The sequence below is a fragment of the Sapajus apella genome, unplaced genomic scaffold (assembly GCF_009761245.1).
Source record: "Sapajus apella isolate SASKATOON/1434 unplaced genomic scaffold, GSC_monkey_1.0 scaffold24, whole genome shotgun sequence".
NCBI lineage: Eukaryota > Metazoa > Chordata > Mammalia > Primates > Cebidae > Sapajus > Sapajus apella.
The window spans coordinates 16,754,714-16,769,147 of NW_022436964.1; the positions used below are offsets into that span (position 1 = coordinate 16,754,714).

The following is a 14,434-nucleotide window of genomic DNA, read 5'->3' on the forward strand; positions in this document are numbered from 1 at the left end:
CCTCCTGCCTCAGCCTTCCAAGTAGCTGGGATTACAGGCATGTGCCACCATGCCCAGCTAATTATGTATTTGTAGTAGAGATAGGGTTTCACCATTTGGGCCAGGCTGGTCTCGAACTCCTGACCTCAGGTGATTCACCTGCCTCGGCCTCCCAAAGTACTGGGATTACCAGTCATGAGCCACCGCACTCAGTTAATATACCTTTCTAGAAAAGAAAAAGAAAGAAAGAAAGAAAAAAACCTTTCTCCTACCTTTGTCCCACCTGTCTTCCCAATAAAATCTGTCTTGAGGCAGTGGTGGGCTCCTCTTAGTTCTCTCTGCTCATGCCCCTGGCACGTTACTGCTGGGACTGCCAGGTATGCTTGTGCAGATCCTGTGGTAGCCAAGATGCCCAGCCAAGGGTGACTGTGGGCTAAAGTCCAGTCTGTTCTTCATTCACTGAGCCTGGGGTTCTGGTGTAGGGATTACTGCATCTAGAGGAAAGAGCTATTTTTCTCGGCACAAAGGTGAGCGCGCTTGTTCATAATGTGTCTTAAACGCTGCTTCAGGCCCAAGGAGGTATCTTCTTCTAAATAGCACAGATGTGGATAAGGCAGTGGAGAGTCAAATCACCTAAGTGACTAGGTCTATATGTTTGGAGAGAGAAGAACCTGGACTGGGGATTTCTCACTCAAGGCAAAAGTATGTAACTTTACCCTGTTGATAGACCTCTAGGCAGTGAGGCAGAGTGGAGAGAGTACTGGTTTTCTTTTCTTTTCTTTTTTTTTTTTTTTTTGAGACAGAGTCTTACTCTGTCGCCAGGCTGGAGTGTAGTGGCATGATCTCAGCTCACTGCAACCACCACCTCTCAGGTTCAAGCAATTCTCTGCCTCAGCCTCCCAAGTAGCTGGGATTACAGGCACCTGCCACCACACCTGGCTAATTTTTGTAGTTTTAGTAGAGGCAGGGTTTTACCATCTTGGCCAGACTGGACTTGAACTCCTGATCTCACGATCCACCTGCCATGGCCTCCCAAAATGCTGCGATTACAGACGTGAGCCACTGCCCCTGGCCATTTTTTTTTTCTTACTGAGACAGGGTCTGTTGCCCAGGCTGGAGTACAATGGTGCTGTCTCGGCTCACTGCAACCTGTGCCTCCTAGGCTCAAGCGATTCTCCTGCCTCAGCCCTCCAAGTAGCAGGGACTATACACATGTGCCACCGTGCCTGGCTAATTTTTGTATTTTTTGTAAAGAGGAGGTTTCACCATGTTGCCCAGACTGGTCTCCAACTCCTGGGCTCAAACCATTTGCCCACCTCGACCTCTCAGAGTTCTGAGATTACAGGCATGAGCCACCGCTCCCGGCCAACCCAGCAGTCTTAATTATACAAAATGCAGCTCTATGAGACCAGAACATCCTGTTGGCCTGATAATAGTCAATTTGATGTACCCAAATGTTACTGATAATTTGATCCTTTCCATACTGGTAAACAGGTCATCTTTGGAAAGTCCAGCGGGCCTGAATTTCTGCAGGAAGTATACACAGCCATTACATACCATAATAAGTAAGTCTATTTCAGCATTCTAAATATACACCAAGATGGTTTCATTATCTCCTGGTTTTTCCGAGTCCCCTGGGTGATTCCTCTCAACTATTTTTATAATTCAGAGACTCAGGGGTCAAGGAAATCCATGCCACTTCCATGACTCTGTGTTGAAGATGTATATAACTTTGCCATTAACCAAGACTGAAAGAAGAACATGTCTTCAAGAATCCAGTATAGTTTTGACTTTTCTGGAGGCTTCTATTCTAGTATGATGCAAAGAAGTTGTATTACGTTAATTAAGAAAACACATTTTCTAACTTGGTTTGAGACACTGAAGGAGGCCAGAAGTACAATCCAGCTCTCCTTGCCCTGTGTCCCTGTCTGCTCCACTGGACACCTGGCCCACTGCCTGGCTAGGCTGACCAAAGGAGAAATGGAACACTCATTATCCCACCGGTAAATGGAGTGACAGGATAATGCCTATGCTATTATTCATGTTCCACAGGGAAGGAGGGACATCAGCACAATGTCAGACAGAACTGGGTTTGATCCTGGCCTGATCACCTGGGCCTATTTATTTAAATCCTCCATTTAAGCACATTCTGGGCTTGGGATGAGGATTAAGTGAGGTCATGTACATGAAACCCTTGTAATTCATGAAGCATCTAGGGCTTCACAATTCAGTAAAATCGGGTTCCTTTTCCTTCCTGCATCATTCATTTGCTTCTACTCTTTGGTGAGTGCAGCCAGGTGCGAGGCTCTCTTCCTTGGGTAGAGATGGAAAAGGAGGTCACAGCAGGATTCCAAATCTTACCCTTTCTTCAAATTAAGTTTTTGGGGTTTTCCATTGTGTGGGGGAGGTGTTTTTTGTTTTTTGTTTTCCTGACAAAGCCTTTAGTTCATGAACAGTTTTGTGTAAGGGAAATGTATCTAATAACATAAGCGTGGTCTCCGGGACTTCCAGCATCAGAGCAGAGTAATGTAAAATGAGAAACAAAGACCCAGGCAAGTTCTGAGGGGCAAAGGGGCTGTGGCGTCTTATAATCAGAGAAGTCATCATTCTTGCTAAAAGTTATTTGTGTATAATGTGCTTTTGAAACAGGTCTCCTGACTTTTATGAAGAAGTGAAAATTAAGCTCCCTGCTAAGCTCACAGTAAATCACCACCTCCTGTTCACCTTCTACCATATCAGCTGTCAGCAGAAGCAAGGAGGCTCCGTGGAAACTCTCCTGGGATATTCAGTGAGTTGTTTCCAGCCGGCTGACTCACACTGCAGTTGTTGGTATATCTGAGGTCCCTGCAGAGATAAACAACCAAATTCTATTCACTTTTTTCCTGTCAGAAGTAGCAAAACATGCTAAGCCAAATTATAGCAGGAGGCAGAAGTGATTTGCCTTAGCAAATGTCAGATTTCAGAAATGGAAAGCTAGCGGGTGATAGATATTGAAAAAATACTCATTTGTTTTTTAAAAAGCATTGCAGTGTTCACTATTTCCAAATGTAATATCCTCGCTTCACATATAGAACTAGCTCTGTCCTCCAAGAAGAAACAGTTATTTCCTTAAAAAATATAAAAGGTAAAATCAACATTGATGTTCAGACACACACAAACATTGGCTATGGAGAAAAATGCTACTGCTTTGGCTCTGAAAGCAGTAAATCATCAATACTACCATCTCAGGAGCTCTCGGGGATTTAATGCAAAGAACTGGACAGAAATTACTGCCAAAAAGAGTCCTGGTCAATATCTAATCATTGTTTAGTTGCATTTGATTATTGTGAGCTAGATAAATTGCCAGAATTATATGCTATAATAAATACCACTTTATTATTTACATCATCTGTTTCAGTGGCTGCCAATTCTCTTAAATGAACGTCTTCAAACTGGATCGTACTGTCTCCCAGTTGCCTTGGAAAAATTGCCACCCAACTACTCCATGCATTCTGCTGAGGTAATTGCCAGGCTGGCTGTCAGCTGTTTCTCTTCCAGCTGTGGTCTTGGACCACCTTCCCAGAACCACTTCTCATTCCTATGTGACCAGACGTGCTCATCATGTTCTCTGGAGCACACTGTGTTTTCAGACAGTGCATTGTTCTGATAGGATGGTAGGAATAATTGACTATGAAACCTCATTCTTTTAAATGCCACCAAATCAAAATGTTTAGTAGATGCAGCCTACATCCAAGGCAGCATTACCTTGCATTATCTATCACAGAGGGATTCCCAGAATAATGTATTATAGAAGAGGAAGCAAACTGAGGCCAATTGTAATAAACAATTGCGCCCATCAAGAATCCTTAAAAAGGTTCCCAGGCCAGATTCTAGCTGTTTCTTTGTTGGGTCAGTTGTCACAGCCCTCAGGTGGATACCAAGGTATTTATTCCCCTAACAATCCCAATGCCAATAGCCTTTCCCACTTCCTGTTTCTGGCACTTCCTCTCGCCCATCCACTCAGCCGCAGTGCACGCACTTAAAGGAAGCCCTGGGCGGATCACCTGAGGTTAAGATTTCAAGACCAGCCTAGTCAACGTGGTGAAACCCCATCTCTACTAAAAATACAAAAATTAGCCAGGCCTGGTGCTGGATGCCTATAATCCCAGCACTTTGGGAGGCCGAGGTGGGATGATCACTTTAGGTCAGGAGTTCAAGACCAGCCTGGCCAACATGGTGAAACTCCATCTCTGCTAAAATACAAAAAGATTTAGCTGGGCATGGTGGCAGGTGCCTGTAGTCCCAGCTACTCGGGAGGCTGAGGCAGAATTGCTTTAATCCAGGAAGTGGAGGTTGCGGTGAGCTGAGATCATACCACTGCACTGCAGCCTGGGCAACAGAGCAGGGGACTGTCCACCCTGACTGCACCAGCTGTCACACTGCTGTCACACTTCTCAGTTCCTTGCGTAGGTTGACATCAATAAGTATTATTTGGAAGTAAATCTCCGACATCGTATTTCATGTTAGTCTGCAAATTTAAAGATAAAGGCTTTGTTTTTAACTATCACAATACCATTGTCATACTTCAAAATTAACTGTCATTTCTTAGTATCATTAAATATTCAGTCACTGATCAAATTTTCAATTATCCCACTAACAATAGATTTTCAGTGCTTGCTTTTTAAACTTGGAATCCAAAGTCAGCTTTCTTCTCTGTTCTTTCACCATCCACCGTCTCACTTGGGGCTGTTTTCCTCTTATTTTGCTTTTTCCCTGGAGAGAGAAACATCTTCTGCCCTGGGCGCCAGGCACATGCCTGGTGGACCAACACTTGTCTCCTCAGAGCCATCTAAGGGGCAATCCGAGTATGTCCGCAGACATTTCCTGATTGGTCTTTCTGATTTCAACGTCAACACCTTTCAGTAGCCCTCAAAACCACCTCATCATCACGTGGCACACTCTAATTTGTTAGAACTCCCAGTTATCTTCTTAAGCTGTAGGAAAGACCTGAGTGTTGGAGACAGACAAACTTGCATCTAGATTCTGCCACTCCCTAGCTGTGTGAACATGGTGAGTTGCTTACCCTAAGTCTCAAAGATGAAACTGAGCCCATATCTGCCTATAACGGTGCTGTAAGAGTTAAGTGAGGTAATGCGTGCCAAACAACAAATTCAATTCCTGAGTAAACATTAGTTCCTTTTTCTTACTTGCCCTGTGCTGTGTTTATAGACTTACCCTTAGCCTCTCCTAGTGTCCTTTAAACCTTCACTGTCTGATAAGATAGCTACTAGCTACATGTGGCTATTGAGAACTTGAAATATGGCTAGTTCAAACAGAGATGTGCCATAAGTAAAATATGCACCAGATTTCAAAAACTTAGTAGGGAAAAAACGTGAAATGTTGTACTAGTAATTTTTTACATTGATTACCTATTGAAACAATCTTTAGGCTATATTAGTTAAATGAAATATAATTACTTTCACATGTTCATTTTTTTTTTGAGATAGGCTCTCACTCTGTCACTCAGGCTGGAGTGTAGTGGTGTGATCACAGCTCACTGAATCTTGAACTCATAGGCTCAAGCAATCCTCTTACCTCAGCCTCTTTCTCTCCTTAGTAGCTGGGACTACAAGCGAGCACCACCACGTCTGGCTAATTTTTTTTTTTTTTTTTACAGTAGAGACAGGGTCTTGCTATGCTGCTTATGCTGGTCTCAAACTCCTGGTCTCATGTGATCCTCCCGCCTGGGACTCCCCAAAGTGCTGGAATTATAGGTGTAAGCCACCATGCCTAGTCCCTTTTGACTATTTAAATGTGGCTACTAGATGACTTTTTTTTTTTTTTTTTTTTTTTGAGACAGAGTCTCGGTTGCCCAGGCTGGAGTTCAGTGGCGCCATCTCGGCTTACTGCAACCTCCACCTCCCGGGTTCAAGTGATCCTGCTGCCTCAGCCTTCCAAGCAGCTGGGACTACAGGTGCACGCCACCATGCCCAGCTAAGTTTTGTATTTTTAGTAGAGATAGGGTTTCACCATATTGGCCAGGCTGGTCTTGAATTCCTGACCTCATGATCGACCCGCCTCAGCCTCCCAAAGTGTTAGGACTACAGGCGTGAGCCATGGCACCCGGCCTAGATGACTTTAAATTACATGAATAGCTCACATTATATTTCCACTGAACAGTGCAATTTTAGATCACAGATAGCAAACTGAAGTGCCCACAGGATCCTGATGAGTAACATCAATGAATGCCTCATTCTGGTGGCATCTGTTCATTCTGGAGATTGTCTCTGCCCCATCTAAAGATCACAGCTGTTCCTTCACTCTGCAGATGGGTGCCATGCTAGGATCTAAGGCCAATTTCTTCGTATCTTCCAGTACTCAAATGAAGTTAGAAAAGCAGTCTTTTATAGGAAATTTTCAGGCTTTCAAATATTGGCTTTCAAATATTTCAGGCTTTCAACTAATTTTTAAAAGTTCTTAATACTTCAAAGAGAACTCGGGTGTGGGCTAGAACTTACTTTGGGCCCCAGCTTGTGCCGGCTTCAGATAGCTTTAAATGTTTCCAGCCCTTGTACACACCTACCTTCCATTACAATGAAAGACAGGCAAACCTAGGCGAGGCCCTCCTCACTCAGCACTGCAGGGCATCTTTAAAGGAATGCAATTGCGATGGGAATTTAAGGCAAGGAGCTGTCTCTAAGGCCTGCAATGGTATTGATATGTAAACAGTATAAAACAGTCACTTTGAGTAATTAGAGCAGGAGCCAAGCAGGCCTAGAAACATGTTGGAAACACTTGGAAAAATTTTGTTAAAAGGGGAAGTAATGTCGGGTACTCAAAAGTATTAAAATTTCATGTCTTATAAAGCTATTCTATACTTTGTCCTGACAGTCCTGATGCATGGGGAAATTGCTGGGATCTTAGTTTATTTCAATTCCTAGAATCCAGAATTAGCATGCTGGTTTGGAACTTAGAGGCAGATCACACAGTTCAACCCCTCCTTGTAGTATGAGAACAGAACACTAAGGCCCAGAAGGGCTCACGCCTGTAGTCCCAACATTTTGGGAGGCTGAGGCAGGTGGATCACTGAGCCCAGGAGCTTGAGACCAGCCTGAGCAACATGGTGAAACCCCATTTCTACAAAAAAACAGAAAAATTAGCCAGGAGTGGTGGTGTGTGCCGGTAGTCCCAGCTACTCCAGAGGCTTAGATGGGAGGATCATTTGAGCAGGAGGTCGAGGCTGCAGTGAGCTGTGATTGCACCTCTGTACTTCAGCCAGGTGGCAGAGTGAGACCCTGTCTCAAAATGAATGAATGAATGAATGAATAATAACTAGTTTTGTGTAGAATTGAACTTCAATCCCGGGCTTCTGACTCCAAGACCAGTTATGTTAGTTTTTGAGAGAGTTTGGTATAACCCTGACATTCCCAGTCAAGTTGCTCTGCATTGCTTGTTAGTAATCAGAAAAGGGAATTAGATTGCTAATTATGTTTTTCTTTTCTTTAACACAGAAAGTCCCCTTACAGAATCCTCCCATTAAGTGGGCTGAAGGACATAAGGGAGTATTTAATATAGAAGTGCAAGCTGTTTCTTCTGTGCATACCCAGGTAAGAAAAGTCAAGGTTAATAATGAAGGTAAAGGTGCAGCAGAGGAGCCTTTGAAGGACAGGCCGATAAAAAATCAATGAAAATCCTTGTCTACAGATAAGTAAAAAACAATCCTGTAGTTCTTTGTGGGGACATGCAAATCTGTTTAGGTTTCATTTGTCATTGGAATAGAAAGACCTTACAAAACCACTGAGCACAGAAAGGAAAGAACCTCGTACCTGCACTGTTGCTTGAGAAACTTTGCAGGGAGACTTGATTTGAAACTCTCATCTGCTGTTCTCTCTTTTCCCTTTGTAATTCTGCCACTTTACCAGCCTTTAAAAAGAAACTCCATTCTCCCTCCTTTGCCTGCCACTGTCTGAGTTCTGCATACTTACCTGGTATGCCGACCTGCTTACAGAACATGTCAGAGCCTAAATTATTTTTTCTTTAGCTAATCATTATTGAAAGGTCCAACCTTGTGCACCTCATTCTACAAAGAAGTTCATAACCTCACTCTAAAACATCATATCTTAGGACTTCTGCTTTGAAACCTGGGTAAGAGGTGCTACCCATAAAGAGCTATTCGGTTGTGTTTATGAGTCCACTGGTGAACATTGATGGGATAAAACCCCATGAGCCCTGCCTTCTGCCCTCCCAGGACAACCACCTGGAGAAGTTCTTCACCCTCTGCCACTCCCTGGAGAGCCAGGTGACCTTCCCCATCCGCGTGCTGGATCAGAAGATCAGCGAGACGGCACTGGAGCACGAGCTGAAGCTCAGCATCATCTGCCTGAACTCCTCCCGCCTGGAGCCGCTCGTGCTCTTCCTGCACCTGGTGCTGGACAAGCTCTTCCAGCTGTCTGTGCAGCCCATGGTCATCGCTGGCCAGACAGGTATGAACCTGCAGGGCTGGGCTGGGAGGAGGCAGGGGCAAGCAGGCATTGCCTTCTTTAATGAATCCTGATCTTCCAGAAATCCAGAGACAATGTGTTCTTCCTTTCCACTGATGACATGTGTTCAAGGGAGGCCAAGTCTTGTGCTATTTTTCTTTTAGACTCTCTGCATATTGGAAAGAAAAAGAAACATTAAAATAGCGTTCTTAATATTATAGTTTTTTGTAAACTTTATTAAATGAGTATAGGCAGTCTTTCAAATTCCATTTCTGGTCATTGATAAATTTATTTTCCCTTTAAGATATTTTTGTTTTCTTGACTAACAGGAAATGGAACATTTTAAAGTAAGACAACCTATGTTAAATGGAGGGAAGGGTCAATTAAACAGAATGCAATCAATTGTTAAAGTTAAGACATAAACTCACTATTTTAAAGCGTATAGCTCAGTGGTTTTCAGCATTTCCACAAGGTTGTGCAATGATCGCTATGATCTACTTTCATAACATTTTCATCAGCTCCAAATAAAGCCCCATATCCTTTCTCAGTCATTGCCTGTTCATCCCTCCCCGAGAACTCATCCATTCTCTCTCTTACAGTCTATTTTAAATGCTTGCTTTTGGCCAGGCACGGTGGCTCACACCTGTAATCCCAGCACTTTGGGAAACCCAGGTGGGTGGATCACGAGATCAGGAGATCAAGACCATCCTGGCTAACACAGTGAAACCCCGTCTCTGCTAAAGATACAAAATATTAGTCGAGTGTGGTGGCGCACACCTGTAGTCCCAGCTACTAGGGAGGCTGAGGCAGTAGAGCTGCTTGAACCCAGGAGGTGGAGGTTGCAGTGAGCCGAGATCATGCCACGGCACTCCAGCCTAGGCGACAGAGCAAGACTCTGCCTCAAAAAAAAGCTTACTTTTAATAAAGTAACACTAAATACAATGTGTACATTTTCCCTTGGAAATAATCTCAAAAGCTTATACTGGAGGCAAGACCAGGGTCCAGTGGCTGTCCTAACTCCTCCAGGGTAGACTGGCTGGTGTAGAGCGTCTTTATTTGCCACCATTTTCCGCTGTGCCTGTATAGCTCTTTGCTCTCCGGTCCAGCCGACGTCTTTTGGGTGCCATCCATATGCCCAGTGCTGTACTAAAACTAACAAGCTTTGTGACAATAAGAGCACCTCAGACCTCAGAGGATTTATAATATGGCAAAGAGCCAGCAGCCCAGGACAAAAGTCCTAAAGGGACACAGCTAAATTTTACAGTGGTGGCGGGAGGGTGATATCAAAGGAGAGAGGGAGAAAACATCCATCTGGGAGGACGCAAAGGTCCACGTGAAGAGAGGGCCTTGAAGAAGGGTTAGAGTGGAAACAGACAAATAGGGGTAAGGAGATGAGAGTGGCACAGCAGAGAACCACGGAAGTGGGGGATGTCAGGAAGAAAGTCAATAGCACGGTTGGTGGTAGAAGGTGAGCCCGTGTGGAAGTGGGCTGCAACAATGAAGTGAGGGAGCTTTTGGAGCCAGGGACGAGCATGTCCTCTTATCTCTCACTCTGCTTTGCACCCCGAAATGCATCTTTTGTGGTTCCACAGATCAGACGTCCTGCGTTGGAGGCTAACTTTTCATCCGTGTAGCAGTTGCCTCTCCAACTAGATTCTTGCAGAGCTCTGCCCTCCCTCGATTGCTTCCTGTGCCCCCACATATGTGGCACACTGCTTTGTATGTTTCAGCTACTTAATACAGACTTGTTCACTGAACAAAATATTTATATGTTTTGAGCTGTTTCTCCATTGTAAGTTGCCACCTTGTGGTGTGGGGACCACAGGGTGTTGGCACAGGCAGAGTGAGTGGAGGCAGCTGGTCTACAAGCATTTATTCACAACCTATTCTGTGTCTATCCAGTGGAAGGCATGGTGGGGCACAAAAAATATGAGAAATGCACCTTGCATGGGAAGGATTCCACCTTTCACAGAGAGACAGTTTACCAGCAGAAACAGCTGGAGAATCACGTCGCTCAGTTTCACTTGAGCCTTGTATTGTGTGGAGTCAGACGACTTCATGGAGGATGTGGGATCTGCCCTGAGATTCACAGGGTTGGTGTGACTTTGTGGATGGGAATGAGGAGGGCTTTCTAGGTGAGGACAACAGCATGAGCAAAGTCTAAGACATAAGAGAGCAGACATGATGAGACAATACAATGACTGCCTCATTTTAAGGGAAGTTGAATCTGAGCCAAACAGGGTACAAGGTTGAATAAGTAGACTGGACCCAAACTACGGAGGCTTGGGGCAGCAGAACGAGAGGGTCTATGCAGTAAATCAAATGTGTGTGGGCCCACTGTGGGAATGACTTGGTATGCATACGGTTTCAGGTTAATCTGTAGAAGAATCAGGGTTACACAGCACATCCCAAACACAGTGTGCACAGCAGTCACGTGGGCATCTTGTAACGATGCAGAGCCTGATGAATACGCCCCTTAGGGTGGGGCCTGAGAGTCTGCATTTCTAAGTAAGCAACCAGGTGATAGCGGTCATGTCAGTCTGCAGCTCCCACCGAGTAGCGTCAGTTTACAACATGGCTTAGAGAGGGAGGACGTCAGGACGGTCTTAGTCTTTGTCGTTGAAAACCATCGATGCTACTCAGTGGCAGGAGGAGGAAGGACAAAGGAGGGAATGTGGAGGCATCTGTGGTACTAGAGCCAGCGTGCCAGAGCTCACCAAAACCATTTACCCTTCCCGGGCCTAGTTGTGTTGGTCAGCGGTCGGGACTCATTGTCACCGTCCTGGAGAAACTTCTACCTCAGGTCCCTTAAGGACCAGCTGTGGGGCCACCCATTTTTCTCTTGATTCCTCAGCCAACTTCTCCCAGTTTGCCTTCGAGTCCGTGGTGGCCATCGCCAACAGTCTGCACAACAGCAAGGACCTGAGCAAGGACCAGCACGGGAGGAACTGCCTGCTGGCTTCCTATGTGCACTACGTCTTCCGCCTGCCGGAGCCACAAAGGGACATGCCCAAGTCAGGTACAGTTGCCCTGAGTGTGGGACTCTGGCGGGCAAGGCATCGCCACCTCCACCCCACTGCAGTGGAATCCAAAATAAAATATGCTGTGCTGGGTGCAGTGGCTCACATCTGCAATCCTAGCACTTGAGGAGGCTGAGAGGGGAGGATCACTTGGAGCCAGAAGTTGGAGACCAGCCCAGGGAACATAAAGAGACCCTGTCTCTACAAAAAAAATATGTAAAAATGAGCAGAGTGTGGTGGCACATACCTGTAGTCCCAGCTACTTGGGAGGCTGAGGCAAGAGGATCACTTGAACCTGGGAGGCAGAAGTTGCAATGAACTGAGATTGGGCCACTGCACTCAGCCTAGGGGGCAAAGTGAGACCCTGTCTAAAAAAAAAAAAAAAGTAATTTCTCATAGACTCCCATAACCACTTTTGAAAACATGTCAACACTCAAGGACGAAAAACAGCTGCATACATCATAGACAGTAATCCTCACAAGGTTCAGAGGACTCTGGGTTTTTGGATCTGAGGAAACTTCACTGCATGAATTGTGAAGTTGTCATTTAAATGTTGATAAATTAAAAATATCCACATTTGTAGCTTCTCATGAGAAATCAGAAGCTCTAGCAACCCTGGGGTCCATTTCCCCACGGAGGTAATGGACTGGAGCCAGTAGTAGCCCCTGCCTTTGTGTAAGGCATGTGTCAGCTGTTTCCCATAATCCCCACCACTCCTTGTGCCTCACGCCCCATCTACTTCTCTCCAAAAGATTGCCTCCCTGCCCCAACCAGCATTTGCTAAGAAGACCCTAATTCCAAAGCCTAATCCAGTGGGTTTTCATGTACCCTAACCCTCTTCAGTTCCTTCTTAAACTCAGTAAGTAATTCTGTTCCCCTGTCTGTTGACATGTCTATACCTGGTGGGGTGCAGGTGCTCCCACTGCCGTCCCCGACCCCCGCTATCACACGTATGGACGCACATCAGCTGCTGCTGTGAGTTCGAAGCTGCTGCAGGCCCGGGTAATGAGCAGCAGTAACCCGGACCTTGCGGGGACACACTCCGCAGCAGACGAAGAAGTGAAGAACATCATGTCTTCAAAGGTAGGAAAGATGTCAAACTCTGGAAGGGGACACAGGCTTTTTTATTTGTTTAACTAAAACTTGGAGAAATAACACAAAAGCAACTGTTACTGCTGCCCACCGTGCTGGTCAGATGCTTTAATGCTCAGCTTTGGAGTGATTAGTGTTCTTTATTCTGACAGATGTATCAGCAAGATGAGCATTTGAGGATTTGCTCAGAACTACTTAACTTGGGTAGCAAAGTTTTAGAGCATCAGGGGTTTAGCCACATGGATTCAGTAAATACCATGCATTTTATTTTCAAGGAAAAAAAGTAGCTTTAACTTTTCTTGATACCTAGAAAGGTTGCCTTTAACTTTTTGTTTTTTTAAATATCTACCTCTTATGTTCATTAACATCCACAGATTATCTCACAAAAAAAAATCCATAGGAGTGGCTGGGCACGGTGGCTCACTCTTGTAATCCCAGCACTTTGGGAGGCCAAGGCAGGCAGATTACTTGAGGCCAGGAGTTTGAGACCAGCCTGGACAACATGGTGAAACCCCATCTCTACTAAAAATACAAAAAATTAGTCAAGTGTGGTGGTAGGCACCTGTATTCCCAACTACTCAGGAGGCTGAGGCAGGAGAATCGCTTGAACATGGGAGGCAGAGGTTGAAATGAGCCAAGATTGCACCATTGCACTCCAGCTAGGGCTACAAGACTCCATTTAAAACAAAAACAAAAAATCCCAAGGAGCAATGCCAAATTTTAGAAACAAATAAAAACTGACATCCTGAGAGGGTTGGTGGCTTGCCCTGTATTGTTTTCCCCTATGTGAATTCTTTATTTTTTTCTTGGTGAAGTTTTGCTTTCAGAACAGTTTTAGACTTACAGAATTATATACCCTATACCCAGTTTCCCCATTATTGATATTTTACATTATAATGGTACTTTGGACACAATTCATGAACCAATATTCATGGAATATCATTCATTAAATTCATCTTTATTCACATTTTCTCAGTTTTTCTCCAATGTCCTCTTTCTGTCCCAGGATGCACTCAGGAAGCCACATTACATTTTGTAGTCCTGTCTCCATACGCTGTTGCTGGGAACAATTTCTTATGCTTTCTTTGTTCTTTATGACCTTGGCAGTTTTGAGGAGTAATGGTCAGGTATTTTGTAGATTGTCTTTCATGAGGAATTTTTTAAAGATTAGGATATTATTCACATACCATAAAATTCACCCTTTCAAAGTATACAATTCAGTGGTTTTTAGTCTACTCACAAAGCTACCACAATGAATTCTTAGCCGGAATTTTTTCTCCAGTGATCTGTAGCCTCAGGGCAGCTGAGCCATTACAGTAATATCATTTCCCCTGATTAAGAGAAATCAGAATCTCTAGGTTTCGACACAGACAGTTTCACCCTTACAAATTCCACCCACTTGATGCAGTGTGGCATGAGGAAGGGAATCTGGAGACCAGGGTTTGGAACTGGGTGCCGATACTGCCCTGCCGTGTGGTCACGTGGGCAAGTCATTTAACTGTGCTGGGCCTCATGTCCTCATCTCTGCAGAGGTTCTGACCCCTGGATGAACTTAAGAACCATCTCCCCTGGGTCTTTTCAAAACACTGGATTCACCCCCTGAGATGCTGATTATCTATAGTTTGAGCCATCGGGAATTACTCATATTCTCTCCTTTTTGACTTAGAAAAATCAGTGCAGAGATGTGCTGGAGCGAGCTCGTACCTGTTCCCAAAAGCTGATGGCTTAGTTTTCTAGAATTTTTTGAGCCAGTTTTGAAACAGTCATTGTTAAAATTAAATTGTATAAACTTAAAATTAAATAAGTTATGTTAAAAACAAAGGCAATCTGAATGCAATGTGGTACGCTAGATTGGATCCTGGAGCAGAAACAGGACACGAGGGC

General features: G+C 44.6%; 1 protein-coding gene across 5 annotated transcripts in view; it reads left to right on the forward strand.

Annotated features, from left to right (window-relative positions):
* DOCK8 (dedicator of cytokinesis 8) overlaps positions 1–14,434 on the forward strand; it is a 246,177-nt gene that overhangs the window by 146,044 nt on the left and 85,699 nt on the right. For 4 of the 5 annotated variants that reach the window (XM_032290975.1, XM_032290976.1, XM_032290977.1 and 1 more), the window contains 7 exons: positions 1,474–1,544; positions 2,629–2,767; positions 3,377–3,478; positions 7,470–7,565; positions 8,207–8,441; positions 11,293–11,457; positions 12,372–12,541. In XM_032290975.1, coding sequence (XP_032146866.1) covers positions 1,474–1,544; positions 2,629–2,767; positions 3,377–3,478; positions 7,470–7,565; positions 8,207–8,441; positions 11,293–11,457; positions 12,372–12,541 — 978 coding nt within the window. The remainder of the gene's footprint in view (positions 1–1,473; positions 1,545–2,628; positions 2,768–3,376; positions 3,479–7,469; positions 7,566–8,206; positions 8,442–11,292; positions 11,458–12,371; positions 12,542–14,434) is intronic. The other variant, XM_032290978.1, reaches the window with a different exon arrangement.